Source organism: Dunckerocampus dactyliophorus, chromosome 18 (genome assembly GCF_027744805.1).
Source record: "Dunckerocampus dactyliophorus isolate RoL2022-P2 chromosome 18, RoL_Ddac_1.1, whole genome shotgun sequence".
NCBI classification, from domain to species: domain Eukaryota; kingdom Metazoa; phylum Chordata; class Actinopteri; order Syngnathiformes; family Syngnathidae; genus Dunckerocampus; species Dunckerocampus dactyliophorus.
This window is the reverse complement of record NC_072836.1, coordinates 7,363,611-7,387,947: the sequence shown is the minus strand read 5'-3', so window position 1 is coordinate 7,387,947 and position 24,337 is coordinate 7,363,611. Positions and strand designations below refer to the sequence as shown.

General features: G+C 43.2%; 1 protein-coding gene across 2 annotated transcripts in view; it reads left to right on the top strand.

The window, feature by feature from the left end:
* The first annotated feature begins 9,061 nt into the window (after positions 1–9,061).
* The window catches only part of pde4a (phosphodiesterase 4A, cAMP-specific), a 61,396-nt gene continuing 46,120 nt past the window's right edge, over positions 9,062–24,337 (top strand). The window contains exon 1 of one of the 2 annotated variants that reach the window (XM_054758897.1): positions 9,062–9,169. Coding sequence is in view for 1 of the 2 variants with exons in the window: in XM_054758895.1 (XP_054614870.1) it covers positions 12,523–12,818 (296 nt within the window). In the remaining variant the exon portion in view is untranslated. Of the gene's footprint in view, positions 9,170–11,558; positions 12,819–24,337 lie in introns of those variants that run through there. The other variant, XM_054758895.1, reaches the window with a different exon arrangement.

Genomic DNA, 24,337 nt, shown 5'->3' with positions numbered 1-24,337 from the left:
GATATACTATTTTTCACCATTTTTAAAAATTATTCTGTGGTTCCACAATAATGTGCAATAATCTAGCCGCGCTACTGTGGCACACGCAGTTTTGTGTGTCTGTAGCTTTTTGTCCACGCCTCGCTCCTAGAGTTTGTGTCCCCAAGAAGCACTACGTGCATTTTTTACATATACTGTACACTGTAACAACGTAATAGGTGCCCTATACTGTATAATAGACAACAAAGCAACGCTAGCATGAGAGCTACAGTGCTAACATTGCAGTCACATTGTAACAGTAACACCATGCTAGCTTAGCCTATTCACTGATGGAAAAACGGTGTTTACAGCCTCCACTTCTGTAGCAGACTGGTGGATAGTTGGCAGGCCTTAGTTTAAGATGTGTAGCGAAACCTTTTTTTTAAAAAAAAAACAACATTTTTATATACAGTAACTGTCCTTTGAGAAGTGGGCACATCTAGAGCTAGCTATGGGCGTGTTAAAGGTTGTATCAAGGTCGTGAGGAATGACTGATATTTGGCAGAGCTCCAGGGTTTGTTTTAAGACGTGTAGCGAAGCATGATTTTTTTTTTTTTTTTCCCTTGCGATGTCCTGAAAAGCTGCAACTTAAAAAAAAACAAAAACGTTTGAGTGCCTCTTATTTGAAAAGTGGCTCAAACAAGTGAGGGGAGATCGGTTTTTTTTGTTTGTTTGTTTGTTTTTTTTCTACATATGGTGTTCATAAACAGGCTCTAGGGCAACGGTGTCCAAAGTGTGGCTCTGGGGGCCATTTGTGGCCTGCGTCACATTCTAAAACTACAGCTAAACAAGAAAATAGGAAAAGCAGCAGTCATTTTCCAAGAATAAAGCTGAAAATATGAGGAAAGCAAAGACGCAATATGAAAAAAAGAAGAAAAAAAAAAGAAAATAGTAATATGAGGGGAAAAAAATATATTATTAAATTAAAACAATGAATTTAAATTCAAAACAAAATGTATTGAAATTAAAGCTGTCATATTAAAAAAGAAGACATCATTACAAGTGGTTATATTATGAGAAACAAAAGAAAATAAAGTTGCAATTTTTGGGAAATTAGTTGCAAAAAAGTAAATATGAGAAAAAAGTAAAAATATTATGGGAATCAAGTCATAACATTACATGGAAAGGAAAATGTAGATGTTGATATATTTGGAAAATAAACAGAAATGGAAAAACATGCAAAAAAAAGGAGAAAAGTTTAGAGTAATACACAAAGCTGAGGTACAGGCTGTATGTAACTTCTTAGCCTATCTCCATCCATCCATCCATCCATCCATCCATCCATCTATTTTCAATGCAGCTTATCCTCATTAGGGTCGCGGGGGTATGCTGGAGCCTATCCCAGCTGATTTCGGGTGTGAGGTGGGGTACACCCTGAACTGCTCGCCACATGGGTTTGTAAAATGTAAAATATCAAAGTGGCCCATCCATTCTTTAATTTATCAGGCCCTTGATGGAAATAGTTTGGACACCCCTGCTGTAGGGACACACATTACTGTTATAGGGCATCATCATTAAAAAAAGTGGGCCTTTAATACATTTTTATTCTTCCTGTAATATTTGGTCTTTGGTCAAGCTTGTTGTCAGTCTAGTCAGGAGACACCCGATGGACGGCGTGCCAGACGCATTTCATATTCCCGCCCACGCAGTCACCCTGCGACACTGGCTGCTGAATGCTGCCGCCACTCACCAATATAGTGAGGAAGCACTCCCTAGAAACCCAACAATGTTATCGCAAACAAAGCAAAAGTTGTTACTTTGTGCCTGCCGGATGTCATTTCTCTCTCTCGCGCGCTCCCATCTTCTATGCGCTGAATGGCAACGAGCGAAATGGAGTCCTGATGATTTACTGCGCCTTTTAGTGCCTAAAAATGCTAAAAATGTATGCAAGTGGCGTATGTGAGCAAGGCTGTTTATAGCAGGATTAGTCAGAGGGAAACAGCCCACTTCCCCTCAGTGACAAACACTCGATTAAACTGCACAGCACGGAGGGAAGCTACCAGTCTCTGCCTCACATCGCATTTGGACTGTCCTCATGATACATCTGATACACCAGGAGTTCCAATCATATAGCGTTAATTCGCAAACATAAGTCACCTCAAGGAAGGGGTTGTCTGAAAAGGTTACCACAAAAACAGTTGGAATTTTCAACCAATATACCCACATAACACGAGTGGGCATTGTTGTCTAAATAGCCGGCAACACCCGATGCCCATTTTCTTCAGGAAAAAACGTAGGAAATAGAAATGATCAGTTCCAGGGTCAAACTGTGACCACCATGAAGCTTCTATTAACTGTACAGGAAATGTTTTAAGTCATTTTGTTTCACTTTTGCCTGTAGTCAAGCGCATTATGATCTGAGGCTGCATGAGTGCTGCCGGCAGGGGGCGCTGTGGTTGTAGATTGGTCAGAAATATCAAAGTGCTTCCTGTATTTGTCGTCATTTCAGTTTGGAGACTGAACAACCGTCCCTTTTTGGGTATAGAAACGTATAACAGAGCCAAAACTCAGGTTGGGGTGGCCATCTGTCTCGACCGGCCAAATAGAAATTGAAGGGTGTGCAATATGAGAAAAATGCAGGAGTGATTTTTATTTTATTTCTTTTTTGTTTTTACTGGTTAAAAATGTCAAACCACTTAAGGCTTATATTAATTTTTATTTTGTTAATAGTGCAAATTTATTACAATTTTACTTGCGCTACATCACAAACGCATGCTGCCAATCTACACAGCTGCAACGTCATTAGCATTACAGTCGACTCTTCCTCGCTCGTTACCCTGGCTGGCGAGGCACACTCGCAATCGCATGAATTCATTGACTTTTCTTTTGACTTGCCTTTATTACATGCATGAATGTATTGTGGAGTAAGCGAGCACGAGCACGAGCGCACCATGTTTTTGATTTGATGGATTATTTTGTCTTTCAATTCAAGTCCCCCAATAAGTGTCTTTCCAGGACCTCCCATAAAGAACAGCAGAAAAACCATCCATCCATCCATCCATCCATTTTCTATGCCGCTTCTCCTCATTAGGGTCACGGGGGGATGCTGGAACCTATCCCAGCTGACTTCGGGCGCCAGGTGGGGTACACCCTGGACTGATTGCCAGCCAATCACAGGGCACATATAGACAAACAGCCATTCACACTCACATTCATACCTATGGACAGTTTAGAGTCACCAATTAACCTAACATGCATGTTTTTGGAATGTGGGAGGAAACCGGAGTACCCGGAGAAAACCCACACACGCACGGGGGAGAACATGCAAACTCCCGGGGTCTTCTAGGTCTTCCCGATCTCCTGACTGTGACTGTGTGGCCAACATGCTAACCACTAGCCCTCAGTCTCCTGTTGGATAAAACGTCTCCTTACCATAGAAGTCAACAAAGCAGGAGACCCTCTTTCTCCTCCATTCATAGAAACCTCAAACAAGTCTCAGTGTCTTTCCTGAGGCTGTCGTTTCCAGCTCCAGCGTGTAAACACAAAGAGAAGCCAAATCCTTTCACTATGCAATAATCATAAGAAAAACAATATAAGAAAAATATTCTCCTCCAGGTACTTCTTGTCCTCCCCCCCACTTTTCCCTTATAACAGCGTCCTCAATATTAATAGTCTCCACTTGCACTCCTTCCTCTTATTTCCTTGGCTGCCACTTGTCTGGCACACCATCAGCATGCAATTACCTCATATTGTCAAAACACTCTGTGTGTGTGTGTGTGTGCGTGTGCATGTGCGTATGCTTGATATTTTTGGGTGGCTGCCGATGGAATTGAAAGTTGTAGATGTTTATTTTTTTTTCTTCTCTCTCGCAAATTCACGTGTACTTGCTGTCAAAGTACACGAGATGGAGAAGGGATGCAGATTTTCATGCAACGCTTTTATTCCCAAATGATGTCCAAATACTTTTGAGTCCCTGCCAATGGAGGGAAACTCTCAAGGCAGGGGTGTCCACGAGAGCGTGGACAACCAGCCCCCGAGACCAAGGGGAGGCCACACCTCACAAGGTCTGATGGGCACCGGGGTACACACACTGGCGGGCCCAGAGCCGCCCCAGCCAACAGGAAGGAAGCCCACCCACGACCGGGAGTGCCAGCCCCCCACCCCCAGGGAGCAGGGCCACTCCACACACAGCCCCCGACAAGGGACCACTCAGCCCAAGGCTGGAGGAGATACCACCCCGCCGCTCCAACGAGGCCCGGGCGACAGAGGTGGAACACCCAGCCCCTGCCCTCATTAAAAATGAATAATTAAAAATAAATAAATAAAAGCAGGCACACACACCAACACCATGGGTGCTCCCCCGACATCTGGAAGCCGTTTCCAACACCATATAAGCATCTCCATCTCACAATCGCGTCTCCAGTCCGACACGTCCTCGTCCACTACAGCGAGGGGCTTTCAAGGACACTCTGAACATCACAACAACGTCTGCGTGTATGTCTGGTCTAATTAAACAGAAAGACAAAGAAAACCAGTAAGCGGATATTCTTATCACGGACGCACAATTTTAAGTATGCTCAGAAATCCTAGAAAATACATTTATGAAATAACGTGGCGTCTTTGAACACAACCCACCATGGCTCAATGTGTGATTCAAACCTTCTACTATTAAGGAGACTGGTGCCAGGCAAATGCATTTTCAGACGTGTGCTGTCTTTTAGCTTGATTGAACATTTCAGTACATTAATAATATAATTAATACATGCAAATATTTATAAATCCCGTCCTGTCATTTGTCTTTCTCTTCATAAAATGCAGCGCAAAGGGGCATATTTCACACATAATTGCAAATGGTGATTAATTTATTTGAAGTGATTCATTTGATGACAAAATTGTAATTATTTGACAGCCCTAATATATAAATAAATATATATACATGCAACTTTTATAGGCTTAGAAAATGGATGGATGGATGGATATTATATATATATAATTTATTTAGCCTTTTTACAGAATTAAAAAAATATGCATAAACGTCAAAGTAGCCCCTGCCAGGGTGAGGTTGGGGGGGTGGTACGGATAAAAATTCTGGGTTGACGGGGCTGTTAGTGTCTATTCATGTTTGAACAATGCAGTGCTTTGTACAGATAGTATTGTCAATAGTATTTTCATTTGGGGTGGGAGTGAATTCAGAAAATAATTGAGAACCACAGATTTGTGCTAAGCTATCTGAGCTAAACATGAATTTATTTGTGTAACATCGAATAATATATCATTAATAATGAATTAATTTTACTTTTTACAATATATAAACAAGCTGGTGGCCAAAGACGGACCCCCAGGCCGGACTTTGAGCACCCCTGTCTTGAATTACAGCTGAAACACTATTTTTAATTTCAAATCCTTTGTGGTGAAATACTGTATGAGACAAACCGTATGTCCAAATACTTGTGTGCTTTATGTGTCTCATATACCGTAGAACGTCCCACTGTGGACTGAGATGGTGTCCTGTAACAGTGAATAATTTGCAGAGAGAAGGGCAGAGAAAAGAAATAAAAAAAACTGTGGTCACTCAGATGCTGACCCTCCCATCTCCGGTTTCTGGTTTTAGCCTCACGACGCCATTAGCAGGAAGTTTCTGGAAGCTCTGAAATCAAGTTACGGCGTCATCAGAGGTCCCCGAAGTGAAACCCTGCCTCGCCCCGTGAATGCTGCATGACATGCGTATTCCCTCCTCGGGACTCAGTGGTCATCAGACTAGAAGAAGAAGACAGCGGAAGCTCCAAAGTCAAACAGTTATTTTCCAGAACACTCCTCAACCTCCAATTTGTTTGCATTTCATCGCAAACAATGAAAATAGAATTAAACAAACCATGACCATCATAAAACCTTGAACTGTACAGTGGTACCACGCTTTTTGTTATTCATTCTTTCCAGAAGGTCAGACAAAAACCGAAATGTACAAAAACTGAAGCAATTTTTGTTGTAGGAAATAATATACATCCTATTAATCCATTCCAGACACCCAAAAATATTACCAAAAATTACATTTTATAGAATGAATGGAAGTGTGAATGGTTGTTTGTCTGTATGTACCCTGCGATTGGCTGGCGACCAGTCCAGGGTGTACCCCGCCTGTCGCCCGAAGTCAGCTGGGTTAGGCTCCAGCATATCCCCGCGACCCTAATGAGGAGAAGCGGCATAGAAAATGGATGGATGGATGGATAACACCATGAACTATTTGCCCACAAGTTTTACATTTGGAACTGAGTTAACTATGTGTGTGCACATGTGTGCGCGTGTGCTTGCGCATGCGTTAAAATTTCCCAACAATTTCCCAACAATGCGTAACCGCTACACTCCTCCACGCTCTCTCGCTTCCTCCTTCTTGTCATGTGTGATTTTTCCATTCACTTGTTCTGTGCCTTACCAAATGCACTCCTGCCACCTTGTGGCTCGTTTTTATGGCTTAAAATTGCTCTGAAGTGAAATGCATCAGTGGCGAGTTGCGTCATCACCTCTTTTTGCCTCTCGCGCAGAAAAACGTATAAAAGACGTATAAATACGTTATTGTTTATAAAAATTTATAAATACGTCTTTGGTATTGAATGAGGTAATAATGATTTGGAGTGCATGAGAAAGTGGAAAGGAAAACCTAGTGCTCTGTGAACACATGGTCAAGTATATTGAACACCACAGCAGAAACAAAACGGAATGTATTAGCGGTCAGGAGAAAACTGCTGAGCCAGCAATAATAGCGCTGATGAGTTCATTGTAAACAACAGTAGGGCAAGTGTAACACACCCGGGACTTATGGGGGACTGCGATTAATTGAAAAGAGGCGTTCACTGGAGCATTTATTGTACCTCGGAAAGAGATCCAGATGTGTAAAATCTCAGGAATGCTCTCGTCAACACTTGTCCCTCATGTGCACGAGCCCGCCACCAGACTAGCGTGAAGCGTTAATATTTCATGGCTCTCCTCTGGCACACAGCAGATCCATCCATTCCCGACATTCCCAGCATTCCCTCCCCCACTTCTGGCTGGCGTGGTTCCATCATCTGGCTTTCACTTGAACTTGTCAAATCATCCACTTTAAGCTAATTGCGGCGTATTGGAGTCCGCGCCCTTCTTTCTTTAAAACCAAGCTGACACGGATGCATTATTCATGACATCCACAGAAGGTCAGCTGAACTTGCTCAGGACAGCCATGACTCACATGATTGAGAATCCCCTGCACAGATATTATTTATAAAACATTCAGCGGACCACAAACACGGAGGCCTCTTGACATTTCAATTATTCCCCCCAATGTGAGCGCATAAGGCCGGGAAAGCCACGGGATGCTGATAAATCTTCACTCGCTGAAGAGGAACGTTCTTGATGAAGCCTTTCATGACTGGCACAGTCACCTACCATTACCTCTGACAAAATAAAGATTCTATTACCTCCCCTGCGCCTGCTGATCATGTCAACATTTGAACACAAAAGCATGTTTCCCTTCCTTGACGGTCAAGGTTGTTTCAGCAGTCCGAAAGGAAAAAGTCTGCTTTTGTTTCTCTGCCTACCTACAGGCACTCTGAAGAATATTCATTTGGCAGCAAAGACGGACGGGACTTTGGTTTTGCTGTTTTTGTTTCTATTCACCTTTCAAGGACCAAACCTTTTCAACTGAGGGCCACATACTGAAAAATCAAAAGATGCGGGGTCCGCGTTTAAATTTTCTCAACCAACCCATGTAAACCAACCATGATATGCTGAGATGCTGTCTCTGATATTTAAAGGAAAAAACTGCCAGCATCTCAGTTTTGTGTTATTGGTGACAAGCATCATATTTAGTAGGACCAAACTTTTTCTCCTTCCGTTACGCTTTTTAGCTCGTTTTTACATTTTTGTAAAAAATGTAGGTTTGGATTTTTTTTTTTTTCCTCCCTTAATAATAAAAAGTTTCATTTAAAAACTGCATTTTGTGTTCAGTTGTGTTGTCATTGACTAATATTTACGTTTGTTTGATGATCTGAAGGGCCGCACGGTGGTCATGTTGGCCAACACAGTAACAGTCTGGAGATCGGGAAGACCTGGGTTCGATTCTCCCTTGGGCATTTCTGTGTGGAGTTTGCATGTTCTCCCCGTGTGTGTGTGGGTTTTCTCCGGGTACTCCGGTTTCCTCCCACATTCCAAAAACATGCATGTTAGCTTAATTGGCGACTCTAAATTGTCCATAGGTATGAATGTGAGTGTGAATGGTTGTTTGTCTATATGTGCCCTGCGATTGGCTGGCGACCAGTCCAGGGTGTACCCCGTCTGTCGCCCGGGATAGGTGGGATAGGCTCCAGCATGCCCCCGCGACCCTTAAGAGGAGAAGCGGTATAGAAAGTAGATGGATGATGATCTGAAACAGCCATTGATCTGGTCCATTCAATAATTAAAATTATAAATATAATCTGCAATAACTGTTTAGTGTATATATTTGACTTGATAATAATTATTTTAGATTAATGTTCACAATTAATTCATAATGGTCAATGGAATAAATAAAGTTACATTACTTTTTCTAATTATTTCTATTAAAAATCCTTAATTAAATTAAATATTTTAATAAAATTTGTATCATTAACTTAAAATAAAATGAAAACATACATTTAACTCTATGTACTATTACCAGTTTGAAACATCTTAGTCTTGGTGAAAATTCCCTTATATATGCACCATAATTTGTCTTTCCTCCACTAATGAAGCAGTTTTTATTTCCTTCCGATTGCCATCAAAAGAGAAACGGCAGCAGCAGTGTTGTATTGATGCTGCTGCTGGCAATTGGACATGAGCGCAAAATAAAAATAATGATTTAATTTCAACTAAGAGATGGAATGAAAGGGGGTACAATCCCTCAGAGTGTCAGTGGTTAGCTAACGCCATTAATTACAGTGTGGAGGCTGTAATGGACGTCATTACACACGCTGGAACACTCGATTGCTGCTTTTTCGTTTAGTTTTAGGGGTAAACATATTTGTTTATGCTTTTTTACATATTTTTTTTTAAAGAATTTCATCTCCCCACTTGCTTTCTTTCAGGTCACGTCCTTTCATTCCCTTCTGTTTTAATTTGTCCAAAGCAGCGGAAGCACAACAGGAGGACTTGGGCCGTGTGTTGAACTCTTAAAAGGCACCACTGCTCCCTGAATGCATCGTCTGTACTGCTGGCACACTTGAAGGTGGGTGGTCGACGCGCCTCTTTTGGGCGCCGCTTAATTAGTTTGACGGATCTTTGGGGGACTGAGATTTGCTCCACCAATTACACCTGGGGCGTTTTTATTTTTCCCGAAAAGAACGGGATGCTAATTGGAGCGAGGCTGTTATTTCCGAAATTTAAGAAGTCATTGTATAAAACAACTCAATAATGATCTGGAGTGCATGAGAAAGTGGACAGGAAATCATATCTCTCTTTGACCACATGGTCGTTTATGAACAAGTATATTTGCACAACACAGCAGCAAGTGTAACACTCATGAGTTTCACACCAACAGCTGACATTTTAAAGCGCATGCGGACGTCGATAAAGCTGCTAGATGCTGACCACACATGATACTTCAACTGCAGCTACTGCCATCTTGTGGAGTTAATAAAAAAACATCAGCGGGTTGCCTACAGCCACAGTTGTTGAGGCCTGCAAGACCTCGGTGGTTATTTGCTTTTGTAGAGGATGCACAAAAGCACAAAAGGTTAATTGAATAGAGGCGATAACTGCCGCATTTACGGTTCACCAAAGTACTGGCACACGCCCAGGGCCGCCCCTCCCTACATGTAGCACACGCGCTGCAGGGCCCCATGATCTAAGGGGGCGGATGCATCGCTGCTGTGAGACATGGAGCACCACGTCAGCCCGAGGCAGTAGAGAAAAAATACAGGAGACGTGTGACACCGAGCTCGTTGCCGTAGTGATTGACAGCACTTAGCCGAATAACAGCTATAATAATAATACATATACATACACAATGATAGAATGGCACAATTCACCCAATCACCTGTCATTTCCTGTTGGTGTAATGGCACAGCTGCTGCTTTCAAAGGCAGAGGATGTGATTCCAATCCCAGGCTCTGCCAGTTTTTTTTATTTGTTATTTGGCACCAAAAATAATTTATTAAACAATTTGTTTTCCATGTATTTGTACTACTCCAAAATATGCATCTAACTAAATTCAGGTTCAACTCAAATAGTATAAAAATAGCTTTTAATGGGTCAGCTCTTGATTGGCACGCTCCAAAACCACTTCCCAACTGTCCCACTGTTTAAGTATCCCTAAAGTGTCCACCTTTTGACAAGCTAACTAAACCTAACAACGTCTAGACGGCAGCTGCACCTTCACACCTGGGATCAATAATGAATCCGATTTACATAACAACCACCACAAGCCTGACGTGGAATATTTGATGCCAAATCACTTTAAGTGTGGCACAGAGACAGAAGCCCAGGGGCAAACGGGGGGCCAGTAAAAATCCTGCTTGAGCGGGCAAACAGTGAAATAGTGTGTGCAATGTGCAGAATGTGGAGCTTAAATAAGTGAAAGTCGTTGCCTGAGACGGCACCGACGTGAACTCCGGCCTGATTCGTTGACACTGAGCACATTGATTTAGAGATGCTGCAAGGTGTGCTTTCATGTAGCGTGAATGGACAACTGTTCATTTGATCCACTATCGTTATCGTGCAATTGTCAAACTTTCAACTCCACACCACAACAAAAATGATAATTATCATCGTAAACAGAAGCAAGGCACTTATTGATTTTGATAGCTGATACAAGATGAAGGATGAGGCTGCTCATGAGGGCAAAAGACGGGCAAAGGGTGAATCAATAATATACATACATTATTTGTTGTCACTGATCCACATTTTAACATTCTTAACTGCCTTCCAAGTGTAAAAGGAAGTGAACCACTGTACGAATATGATGAAACTATTATAGTCACCCTTGATGAAGCATGTAAGGAAGTGGAGATGCGGGCATCGACTTCATGCAGCACGTTCTATAAACGTTCTTAACTGTCATTCAAGTGTAAAAAGAAGTTAGCGGCTGTAAAATGTAAAAAAATGTTTTTTTTAAATGACTAAACATCATCATCTTTGATGTAGCATGTAAAAAAGTGGAGATGCGGGCGGCAACCTCATGCATCGTGCTATTTAACCGTAATCGTACACAATTATGTAAAATCAAATATTCCAATCGCTGTCTGTAGCGTGTAAGGACGAGGATATGCGGACCTCAACGTCATGGATCACCTTATTGAAACGTCCTAAACGGTCATACAAGTGTAAAAAGAAGTTAACCACTATATTAAAACAATGAAACAAAAAAACATTACGATTACCCTTTGATGTAGCGTGTAAGGAAGTGGAGTTGCGGGCATGATTTAAATGCTGTTAACTGTCATACAAGTGTAAAAAGAAGTTAATGGTGTAATCCTACTCTGCCAGGGAGGAGAGTCTCTTCACCTAAAGACAGCCAACCTTGCGTTGTGTCACTTGAGCCGTGTTGTACTGAGCAGCCAGGACAGCGAGGCATATTTGTAGTTTCAATTCCTGTTGTACGGTTATGAGCACATTTCTCCTATTTGTCACGACTGGTGCCCTTCTTTTGTGTGGCGGCACGACACAAAAAGCAAAACCGCCAGATGGGAGAAGTGATGACAGTTGTTTGCAGCCGCAACGGCCTCGCTTTGTGGCATCATTTGACCATTTGTTTTCTGTGAAGGAAATGCACTGAGAGGGAATAAAACATAAAAAAAAATTAAGAAGTAAATCGACAGTGGATGAGCTGGCAAATCACGGAGGAGAACAAGCAAGCAACCAACCACCATGAAGGCCAGCACACACAGAGAGAGAGAGAGAGAGAGAGAGAGAGAGAGAGAGAGAGAGAGAGGAGGATAAGGAGGAAACCAGCTCCAGCAGTGAGCCGTGAGGATGAGGAGGACATAATGGAGGAGCCACACTGAAGAAGAAGAAGAACCCCCTTTTTGCGTGTGAGGATGCTCCCAACCTGCGAGGAGAGGGAATCTGGGTGGTCAGGAAGACATCTACCAGGAATGTGGCGCTTGGCTGGACACGTCCAATCCTGATGGACTGAGGAGGGACACCCGTAAAAAGTGCATTCATCTCCGTGTCTTCATGGAGGGACCTGGGGAGACTTGTTCGCGGCGCCAGGACGCACGACCATCCGGGGGCTGCAATCACGGCGCCTGTCTGCAATAAGTGAAAGAAAAAGAAGCAATAAACCAATCCGTTCTCCTTCAAGCGACACAATGAAAGAAGACGAGGCGTCAAAGTTCAGGAGAAGCGGCGCCTCCTCCTCGTCGAAATCCTGGACTGCTGAGAACCGAGAACTGCTAGATTAAAAACAAATTGGGATATTTTTTTCGATGCCATATCATGAGCACTGTGATTATGTTCCATGTTATTTAGTCATGGACTTTTTGGGCACGAGACGTCTTGTTTTATGTTTGACACAAGAGCCATATTAGTCCTGCGTTAACTTAAAAAAAAGAGGCTGATTAGTTGTTCTTTTTTTGCACTATGATGGAAGCGCCACCATGCTCCAAGAAGAGCCTGTCCCTCTCCCTGCCGGTCCCCCGCGAAGGACAAGCCACCCTCAAGCCTCCGCAGCACCTCTGGAGGCAACCCCGGACTCCCATCAAGATCAAGCACCGGGGCTACTCCGACACCGACCGGCACCACCACCGGCACATGGAGCGCTCGGACGCCGTGGACACGAGCGACCGGCCCGGGCTGAAGAAGTCGCGGATGTCCTGGCCGTCCTCCTTCCACGGGACCACGCACACGTCCATCGGGAACTGTGTCGGCAATAGACGGTGAGAGAAAGGGCAGAGGAAGAGGGGTGTGCCCGCAAACAGCCCACAAGGCGTATGCGTAAACTGGTAGATGGAGGGAGGGGGAGGAGAGACTGTTTGTTTGAGGCGTGCGTAAAGAACGCAACATTTTGCGCATGGAGGCGGTGTCTTTATTCTATAGTTGGGGGGTGCAGATGCATCATTTTGCATAGACAGTGTCAGGAGTTGCAGCAAAAAAACCCCAACAAACGTTAACAGTATTTTCTTAAGTGATAACTAAGTGCTGCAATGGCACCAAACGTCCACTAGGTTGCAAGAGGCTGCAAGCGGGCCAACAGTCTAATGGAATGTAGCATTCCCCAAAACTGTTACAGATTTGCAAAATCCGACTCGGAAAATAGCAACAAGACCTTCAAAAAAAATGTTTTGTGGGTGTCACATCTTATCACATTGTTATCAGAGTGAATTGTGGGGTATTGAACTTGGAGTGAATTGTTTTGCATTGCATTTGGAGTGACTCGTATTGTATTAGAGTGAATTGTACCGAATTATAAATGTGGGGAAATTTCTCAAATCCAATTTGGAAAAAACTGCAATGGAATCCTATTCCGAGTTTGACATTCTAAGTGCTGTATGTATCAGATGTACAAGATATTGAATCATATTGTATCACATTGTAAAGGGCGTCAATTGTCTTGCATGGAGTGAATCGCAGCATAATTGGAGTGAATCGTACTGTATCGTAATTTAAGTGAGCGGTATTGTATTATATGGCATTGTTATTGGAATGGCTTGTATTGTATAATGTCTTACTTGGAGTGAATCGTGCTGTATCGTAAGCGGAGTGAATCGTATTCTATCTAAGTGGCATCAATCAATTTCCCATTTAATTAGAGTGAATCACATCGCACCTTGATAGGAGTGAATCATATTGTATCGTCTCGTACTTGGAGTGAATTATATTGCATTGTACTAGGAGTGGACCGCATTGTATCGTAATAAGAGTGAATCGTATTTTACTGTATCGTATCATATCATAACGGGAGTGAATTGTATTGCATGGTAATTGGAATGAATTGCATTGTATTTGCATTAGAATTATCAGAATGTGGCAGAAAACGGCAGGTATTACCACCAAAATACAGCAAATATGGACACCTTCTCTGCGTATTTTCACATTACTACCAGAAGAACACCAAAAAATTGATCTGACCTGTACCTGCTGTCATCGGGTTGGGTGAAAGACTCAAGCGTGTGGGCCAATTTCCGTTGACCCAAGCTAGTGGCCATGTTTTTTGTTGACATTTCCATTTGAGTGAAGCTTAATGCCCCTCTATGGAAAAAAAAACATGGCCGACCACCACACTGAGCTGTTTCTTTTGTCGACAAACTAGCTTTTACATGAGCAGATAGTTTGATGCAGTGAAGCACTAATATCCATGCAGAACATGTTGTGTAAATGGTGGTAGGTCATGTAATTGTATGTGACTGCTACATTTCAGTGAACTTCTGGTGGTCGCGTATTTCTAGGAGTCCTGAAATGTCCGACTGTCTGGAATGCAGCGTGACTTGAATTGCTTTGCTTGGCCTCCGACCCCAGACCAATCTGGCCCCGGGTACGGTAAACGCATGTGACAAAGTTACGAGGTGCAGCCGGAGCTGGACTGTCACACAGAAGGTTTGGGCAGGGCATCAAACCTGTCACACGGTGGCTGCTCCCACATGGGATGTGACAGGCAAAAAAAAAAAAGAAAAAGTTCTGCATTAGAGGGAATAAAAGAGTGCCCATTGGAGCCAAACGCCGCTGCAGAAACTATACTATGATCCCCAAACACACACAAATCAAATTACACCATGTGTGTTAATCATGTCCATTAGATTAAAGGCACTTCATCAAGTGTGAGTCATACGGAACAATGCGGTTTTTGATACGATTACTTCAGGCTCACACAACAGCGGCTCCATTTATTGTCTTAATGAGATCCTATGAATGTGAGCGACAGCTGCTTGTTTTTGGCCTGGTAAATAGCACAAGCAGATGCAAACCCATAAAAAATGTCAATAGGGGTGGTACCCTCAAAGGTTCTGCTTTTATACTCTTGACTTTTACACTTTTTGGTCATGGAAAAGGTATAAATATTACATTAGAGCCCAGTAGTTAGCCGTGTGGGATACATTAGTCCATAATGTACATTCAGGGACACAAATAAATCCGCATACGGTAGATTAATGGCACTAGGAGGAGTTTTACAGTAGTTGTGTGATTAGTCTTCTAAATTGTGTGTTGTACCTTCATGCGTTTATGGTCACATGAGATGCTTTTGCAGGTTGTCAGGTGCATGCCAGAGCAACAGGTGGCGCTATAACCCCTGACTGCAAGGCAATCAAGCATGTCAATTTGGAGTGTATCGTATCACATTGTAAACTGAGTGAATTGTATTGCATTGTAATTGGAGGTGGCTTGGGCATCTGGTCAGGATGCCTCCCGGGCGTGTCCCTGGGGAGGTGTTCAGGGCACGTCCGACCGGTAGGAGGCCTCGGGGAAGACCCAGGACACGTTGGAGAGACTTGTCTCTCAAATGGCTTGGGAACGCCTCAGGATCCGCCAGGAGGAGCTGGACGAAGTGGCCGGGGCGAGGGGCTGTCCTGCTTAGGCTGCTATTGGATGATATATTACCTGCAGTGAACCATAATACATTCCACTTTGAGTGAATGCTATCATTATTAGAAGGAACCATATCGCATTACATAGTTGACACACGTCTCCGACATAACAGCGATAATGACTTAATTTTCAAACGCTTTGAGACCCGTTTTCAGGCTGTAAAACCCTTTTTCAGTTTCAGTTGAAAACCATGCAGCTCCTTATTTACTGCCATAAAAATAGCCACTGTCTCAGTTTATGTACTGCCAGAGTGCTCCCTCCCCTGCCTGAAGAGTGATTATTAGCCCCGTAACAACTCCCTAAGAGGGGGCCGGGGGCGTCCCTGTAGGGTCCTGCTTCCTTCCCTCCTGTCCTTGTTTGTTGTTGTCATTTCCCTCCCGATGCCACGGCCGGCGCTGCTGGCAGGCCCTCGGGACAAGAGTGGGATTGAAGGAAAGGACGATTTGTGTCGAAGTCCGCGGGACACGCTCGGAGGCGGTCTAATCTCCAGTCCAGCAGGACGATGACTGCCTGTCCTTCTCCTTATGTAGGCGGCAAACCGTGAGAGGGCAGAGAAAGAGAGAGAGTAATAATTTGATTCCTACAAGCGCACTAAAGCGGTTCTGTTTGTGTGTTTGTGTGGGTGTTTGTGCTACACAAGCGCTGTAGGAATGGAGGATGGGAGATGTGTGTGTGTGTGTTTATATGAGTGGGCTGCTCACAGGTTAGCGTCTGACCCGCAGCTCGTATGCACCGCAACGGGCCTTGTTTTATCTCTCTCTTTTCCATATCGGTGGGAGGCCGGAGGGATTTCCGTCGCATTTGCGTGCTATTCATTCTTTTTTTTCCACATACCAGAATGAGAGCCTCACTCTGCCTCTTCGCTTACGTCCAGATAACGCTCAGAGCCGCATGCCTCATCGCCACGCTTTAGTGGGAGCTTTGTGCATCCGGTTAGCTCCAGGCTAGCTGGATGGCGCGCAGCCTATGGAGAGTGGATCCGTGCGCGTCTGCTCCGATGGCATTCAGCCTACAGGGAACACGGTGTCATGTTTGAGATATGGTGGCAGACAGGCGGGAGGAGGGGATATGACAGTTCCAGCTCTGATTCCGGGAACAGGTTCCTTTGGGCGCCAACACGTCTGTGAAGAGGCGTTTTTATATGAAAAAAATTGACCGCTTAGGTAGGATACATAGCAGGAAAACTACAGTTCTTTTGGCGATTAAGCAAACCAGATAATTGTAAGGATGCACAGGGGCTATTTTGATATTTTTATATACTGCATATATTATTTAATTTTGTAAAAACATTAAAAAAACACTATTTATGTATACTGTATATTTAAAGACTTTTTTGTGTTATTATTAGTTATTAGCATCCACATTCAGCTCACTCAAATTTGACCATTTTGCTGTTTATTTTAGTCTGTACTTATTTACACAATGTCCCGCAGGCCAATAAAAAATGAATCCCTGGCCACAAATGGCCCCTGGACCTCACTTTTGACACCCCACCCCTGATGTAAAACAACTCATTCACACGTTGTAATATGCATGCCAGGCCAGTAGTTGGCAATGTTCCTGTGTCAAAATATATCTACACGTTGAGGTCCACCATTGTTTATGTCAACTAATTCTTAACATGTAATGTCCTCCATTTTTCCCCCCAAACATGACAGTAGCGGTGTTGTTTTTCAAAACTTCCACGCTTTAGTTTTCTGTCAAAACCTTCCACAGGTATACCTACCTGTACATCAGACTTTATCGGGTGCAGTCATTTTTGCCTTTACCCCCAATAATAAAAAATGGGCACTGACCGTGATAAATGAATTTCCACAAAATAGGATTCCGTATTTATAAATGGAATATGTTTGTAGTTAGAGCATAGAACACCTGTTTACGACCCTCTAAATATTATTTTGAACATTATTAGAGCCTTCTAAAGCGCTCCGGCGTGAAAAGAAATAACTTTTGTGGATCTGGTGGAGCATCGCAAACTCGACTCCAATGCAAAATTGGCCATTCGGGATGCAAGGGGTGAGGATTCGAATGCAAACCTGATGAAGTGAAAGTAATTGCTCTTAATTTCGACTTGGGCGGACGACCTGTTTGTCACGAGAAGTGCAAAGACAGTTCAATTGCGTGCTGCAAGTCGGTCAAGACCTCATTTGGAAGTTCACAGGATCAATCAGCTCCTGAAATTGCTGGGTATGAAGCAAGAGAGTTGCCACTTCTGATGAATACGTGGCAAAAGCTGCCGAGGTAAACAAGAATGTTTATTTTTGGGGTTAATTGTTGAAACGACTCCTCGCCTTTGACTCTTGTCTGTGTCAAACAAAATGGCAGCCTGAGTGCCCTCTTTCTCCCACTCTAGGGTACTCATCTTTCTCCTCTTCCCGCCCGCGGCGTCTTTTCTTCGACATTTTTGTCAGCACTTTAGTCAGAGTATGCTAATACAAGCGCATCATTCATCGGATCCCGTGACCGAGGCGCCGCGAGAACTTCCAAAGGAAGAACATGAATGACGACAGGCGAACGAATCTTCCCGCACTTCTGTTGCCATGGTTACCTGTTTTGTGCTCTCAGAGGAGATCTCATTTAGCCCCCCCCAAAAAAGAGAGTGCCTCGGAGGCGCTTGACGGGGTGGGAGACTTAGCGGGACCATTCGTCAAGGTGCGCTGGAGGTGCTTTGTGCGCTTCGTGCATTCTTACAAGTGAGGCTGCTCCCTTCCTCGCCTCACTGGCCAGCTGCCACAATCATTGAGATGAGGGTTACTCTGATCAGAGTTTTATGATGCTGATTCCAATACCGAACATCCATGAGTGAGATCGGCCGATATCAGTACTGATCACATGGATCAACTGGGATCAACAGGGATGTCCAATATTGGCTTTTTTGCTGGTAACTGATATGCCGATAATGTCCAACTCTCAATTTCCTATTCCGTTATCTACCGATACCGATATGGCTAACATCACATATCTCCTGTCATGGAATTAACACATTGTAGTGACCTGCATATTGTTTTAGACATTTTAGGCATTTCCTTTGGAGAATGATAAAGTATCTATTTAACCAGGTATCTATCTATCTACCAAGTGTCCTTCCGTTTCCGGGCCATGAGGGTGCTGTAGCCACCTAGCTATTGCAAAAGAGTTGTTGCTTGTTGTTGAGTTGAGTGGAGAGTCAACTGATTGATGCCACCTACCTTGACTCCTGTCTCGTTGTGAATTGCATCTCCACATTTGATGACCCTCGACGTGGGTAAAAATGTCGACTGACGACATGCCGCTACATGCGAATGAGTTAGCTAACATCGGTGCTATCTGCAGAACACCCACGCCTGTGGTTTGAACATACGACTGTGGGGAATAATATGGTGGGCCGATATTGTCAGACATCCCTAGTAATTATTAAAAAAATAAAATTTTGGGTGTATTATCTCTTTTTTTTGCCTTTATTTGTGTGAACATTTTTTGGAGTCTTCTTCTTCTTCTTTTCCCACAGCTCCTTACGGTGTCGGAGGGGTGCCACTCTTGCAATGGTCCACCAATTTCTTCCACTCTTGTCGGTTGTGTGCCAATTGCTGTGTCTCAGCAAACGTCATCCCGGTCCATTCTTCGATGTTGTTTATCCATCTCTTCCTTGGCCGACCTCTCTTTCCTCTTTCTTCGTCCTCTTTTCTTCGATATTTTCCTACCAACTATTTACTTTTTTAAAATACTTTATGCTTTTTTGTGGTCATTTGTCATTATATAAAGGTATAAAGTGTGAATTCAACCGTTATAATAAAAAACTACTGAGAGTTGTATTCTACGACTCGTCGCTGCAGCTAATTAGCACAAGCGTAGCATTTTTCTTTGGTGATTTATATGTTAATCGACGCTGAGGAGCAAAAGTCTCACCGAGAGCGCATTCAGGGAAACACCCTGACAAATTCCACTCATTTGTGCACTGCAACCATCTGTTGAAGCCGCCGGAGCGCACCCTCGCTCTCTCTCTCGTGTGAATTCCTGCCTGAGCCGCGCTAATTAGCTTCTGGAGGCTGGCGGCGGCGGCGGCGTACCGCGACGGAGCTCAAGCGCATCCCAGAGACCTCAGGTGCAGCTCGTCTGAGATCTATTAGCACCGACGCCAAGCAGGTTGTTTGCTTGACAGGGGGAGGCGTGAAGGAAGCTGGAGGTCAAGGTCCTTTTTTTTTATTTTTTGTTGTCGTCTGCTCTCGGCTCATTGAGTGGCCTCTCGCCTCCTCCTCGACTACCACGCATGAACACTTGGAGCTCAGCTGGTGGCCTTCATGGACGCTCTTGCATCTGTAAATCTTCTAAAAGGCATCCTCCACTCTCTGCATTATGCAGGAAGGAGGCAGTGCTCCACTACATAGCACTCTTTTTGTATTTTATTTTTAATACAGAGCTGACGGTATAATGGTACACGCTGCTGCCGCCCCATCACTCACCCATTGGAGATGTCCAGCGCTGGTCCAAAGCTTAGATAGAAGGGAGGGTTGCATATATATAAGTCGCACTGGACTAATAAGTCGCATTTTGTGGGGGAAATTTATTTTATGAAATCAAAGACCAAAAACAGACATACAACAGACAACAACAGGCTAAATAGGTGTCTGTTAACGTAACATATTAACAGTTAATCAAATAGCTATAGCCTAAACAACATAGCATAACTAGTTTACTTGCAGCTTGTAATCTGCGGAATATGATTTTCTTTTTGGGGGCATTTGTGTTCCGTCTTTCTCAGTTGCCTTTATAAGTTGATTACATTGTGCATTTTCAGTGGTACAGGAGTGATAGGAGTAGCAGATACTGGCACACAAGCCAAGAGCGCCCCCCTCGCGGTTGTCAGTGTGAAAAAAACATACAGTATATAAGTCGCTCCGGAGTACAAGCTGGAGCCGGTGATGAGAGGTGAGATGCTTCTTTTCATCTGTAGTACTTCTACAGTTGATCTAACTTACCTAAGATTTGTCAGATCAAAACACGATCGCTGCATAAGACCACAAAATCTGATATTAGCGTGCACTTCAGAAATTCACTATGTCCTGTATTAACCATCGTATATTTACCGCATCATTGTGAAAGCCACAGGGTTCAAGGCATGTGAAAAAAGGACCGGCTTATAGTGCGGAATTTACTGTATTTTTTGCATTTAGTGCTTTATTGCTGCATTTTCATTTTCATTTAGGTATAAGATGCGACCTACACCAAAACGCTCGTACGGGGCTCGTACAACTTGTAGTTGACAGTGAACCAACAGCGCCTCTGCTGGTCGTAGCCGAGTAGTGCACTCCATTTCAAGATGATCGATCTTCATTGGCAATCAATGGAATGGCAAATGCTAATGTTTTCATTAGCCAGTGGGACCAATTGAAGTCTGCCCGGCAACAAGTGGCCATAGAATGTGTAGGAATGAGAATTCAATCTCCATCGATGCATTTGCTCGATAGTTTTCATTTTCACATTTCAACAGTGAAGGCTACTCAATGACTATTAGTCCTGCTGTAGATTTACTGATTGCGCTTTGTAATGTAATGTAATGTGTCACCAAAGACATTGAATTGATTTGACAAAAGCAGATGATTCTTTGATGTTTGATTGCATGGCTATTATTCAGATTAAGTGGAGCCATTTTCTTACTGAGAGCTGCCATTATTGTCAGAATGCTTGAGGTGTAATGTAGGTCAAAAATAATCACGTTGTTTGGCTGTTGTGTCTTTTCCAAATGTCAGAGAGGTGCGACTGGGCGACAGTCCCAGCGAAAGGGAACAATGGCATCAAAAATTCACAGGCGAAAGCCACCTGTTCCTTCTTGCTTGCGACCCAAGTGTCGTGTTTGCTTTAGCTAATAACACTACCAAACTGTATTACTCCTCACATCCATTACGCTCTTACTCTGTAATGCGACAGAAAAATCTATTGTGCCCGTGGCGGGACTCATGCAGCCAATAACACGACTTGACTGGCTGCTTTTTTTGTCCAGAAGAAAAAGATTCTGTCTGTGATGGCTTCTCTCTTTGTGACCCGCACTTCATTTCAGTGTAAATGACTTGTATTGATTACATCTCTCCTCGCCGTTGGCGTTCCATTGTGCGTCTTGCTTGTTTGCCGGGATTCACCCCGCGGAAGCTTTGTTCTCCGCTCGCAGCGGCATCCCTATCATAAATCCATCAGCCGCCTCAAACTCACACGTCGGGGGTTTTTGTCTCGGAAGTCACTTCTCCAGAACGCCCCCTCGTTGAGCCGCCATGAAAGAAAGGATGAACAAGCAAGCAAAGAGATGATTATTGATTATTTAAAGGCAGACCTTGGCGATTTTGAGAAACTTCTTTCTTTGTGTCGGCAGTCAGCCTCCCTTCAGACAATATAATGTACATTCTCGGACATTCCATACTCACCGGAACATTTATTCTGGAGCATATTTTATGGCGTTTTCTGCTCTCTCGTTTGTAGAATCGAAAGATCTGCCTGGTAACATAACTAAATCTTAGCACAGTGGCATCAAACCTGCTTTCACCGCGGACCACATGAATGTGTAATCGCCTCATGATATTAGAACACATTTGATTATCATCGTTTTCATTCTGTATTGTTTTACCAACAAAGTCACGGTGCTAAGCAGCTTAACAACTTGTATGATTCAGTTTACATTGCGGTTTGACAACCAAAAAATAAGAAACTCCAATAGCATGCAGTAAAATGACCTAACAAATTCATTTAGCAAGATTAAGTATCTATTTGATTTTTTTTATTCATTGAAATATTTTTTTAAACTCAATATAATATAAATATATTTTAAAAGTAAATAATAATAATAAACTTTAAATATACAGTATATAAAAATGAATAAAAAAAATATACTAAAAATAATCAAATAAAATAATTAAAAAATATGTGCCTTTTTGACGGGCATTATTTATGGGCTTTTGTGGGCCGGGCCTTGAAATTGACACCTGTGATGAAAAACAAAGACGAAAATATATTTTTTAAAGTCCACAAAATGCCACCAAACCTCCCATCCATCCATCTTCTATGCCGCTTATCCTCATGAGGGTCACCGGGGTATGCTGGAGCCTATCCCAGAAGACTTTGGGCAAGAGGCGGGCTAACCGCAGGGCACATATAGACAAACAACCATTCACACTCACATTCATACCTATGGACAATTTAGAGTCCCCAATTAACCTAACATGCATGTTTTTGGAATGTGGGAGGAAACCGGAGCACCCAGAGAAAACCCACGCACGCACGGGGAGAACATGCAAACTCCACACAGAAATGCCCAAGCGGAGATTCGAACCCAGGTCTTCTGCATCTTATTGCAGTTCATTGGTTCCATACCCGACTGTGATAAGTGAATGCCAGAAGTATGGTTCCGTATTTATAATTTAAATATATCTGTAGTTAGAGCATTGAAAACCTGTTTACGACCTTCTAAATACAGTTTTTAACATGATTAGAGCCCTCTAGACATGACATAACACATCTATAGTCAGTCACCTCACACTCATATTACCCAATACATCAGGTATTGACCATTTTTATCCTTGAAAATACTTAATGTAGGCAAAAATATGTGACATTTACTTAAATATGCATATTCTTTGACAAACAGAAGGCCGTATTCAATATTCTCCTCCATTGTTGTACTGGAGTTTTGCTAGTGTGTCTTGTTCCGGCTGATGCGTTCAGTGCGGCTAGGATTCCCGAGGTTCTATTTTGACGTGGAAATCCGAGGCAGTGCAGTGGAAAAATTGTCAGAAAAAGCATATTCAAAAGATACAGTAGTTTTCCACAAGATCTGTAAGGACCGGATGTTTAAAAATGGACATCGCCAACTACTGGCCTGGCATGCATATTGCAGTGTTTATTTATTTTTTGCATGCATCTGAGTAAACATTGTTGTCTCTACTTTTCAAACCCTTTTTTACGAGATTGTCGTAGTGGGAATTGGGTAATGGGTGGGTGATGTAGTGTTGGGGCATGGTGGGGGGGTCGATGTGGGACATGTACTCTCGCCAAAGGGATGTCCCGGCGGAAATGTGCTTAGGGCCGCTGTCTGACTGAGGATGCGTTTGATTGACTGAGGCTGACAAACGCGCTGTCAGCTGTGTGTCAGCGCACGCACGGACACACACACACACGCACAGACACGGAGTCAGTCAGTGGAGCAGAAAGAACAAACGGTGTACACCTGTCGTGCAGAGTGTCCTGTCACACTAATGTGAGCTAAGTCGGGGTAGAGCGTACTCATTCAAATAACACAGGATGCCAGATGAAAGGCACAATGCAGGCCACACTGTAGACACTGCACACACACACACACACACACACACACACACATCGTGTGCATCTTTCATCCCAAAATGATTGGCCCTGATTCCTCGCTGGAGTCTTCAGACACTCGGCACAGATGGCGTTGATAGCGGTCCAGTCCAATCAAACACAGCTTTGTCCAAGACATTAGCTCATTTGCTGTCCACAATGGAAATCAAGACTCTTTTTTTTTTTTTTTTATTACTGTTACGCATATCTTTTAATTTGCCACAATGACTTTTTCTTTTTCCCCCATTGTTGGTCCGACTCCCACTGCGATAAAGGACGTGAGTGATTAGAATGCTGTGGAAACACAAGCTTTTTATGATTCAGTTCAGTCCTCATTTTGTCAGGTATGAAAAGAAGAAAGTCAAATGCTGTATGAATACTGGTCACAACATTGGGTACACCTGATTCAATGCAATCCAACACAATAAGGATTTCTCACCCCAATTTTCCATGACGTTCAACTTTGTATTTTTTTTTTAATCCCTAAGAAAACACACATAATAATAATTACTTGCATGTGTTTCAGATTCACATTGTTAAGTAGCCGAGCAGTAGA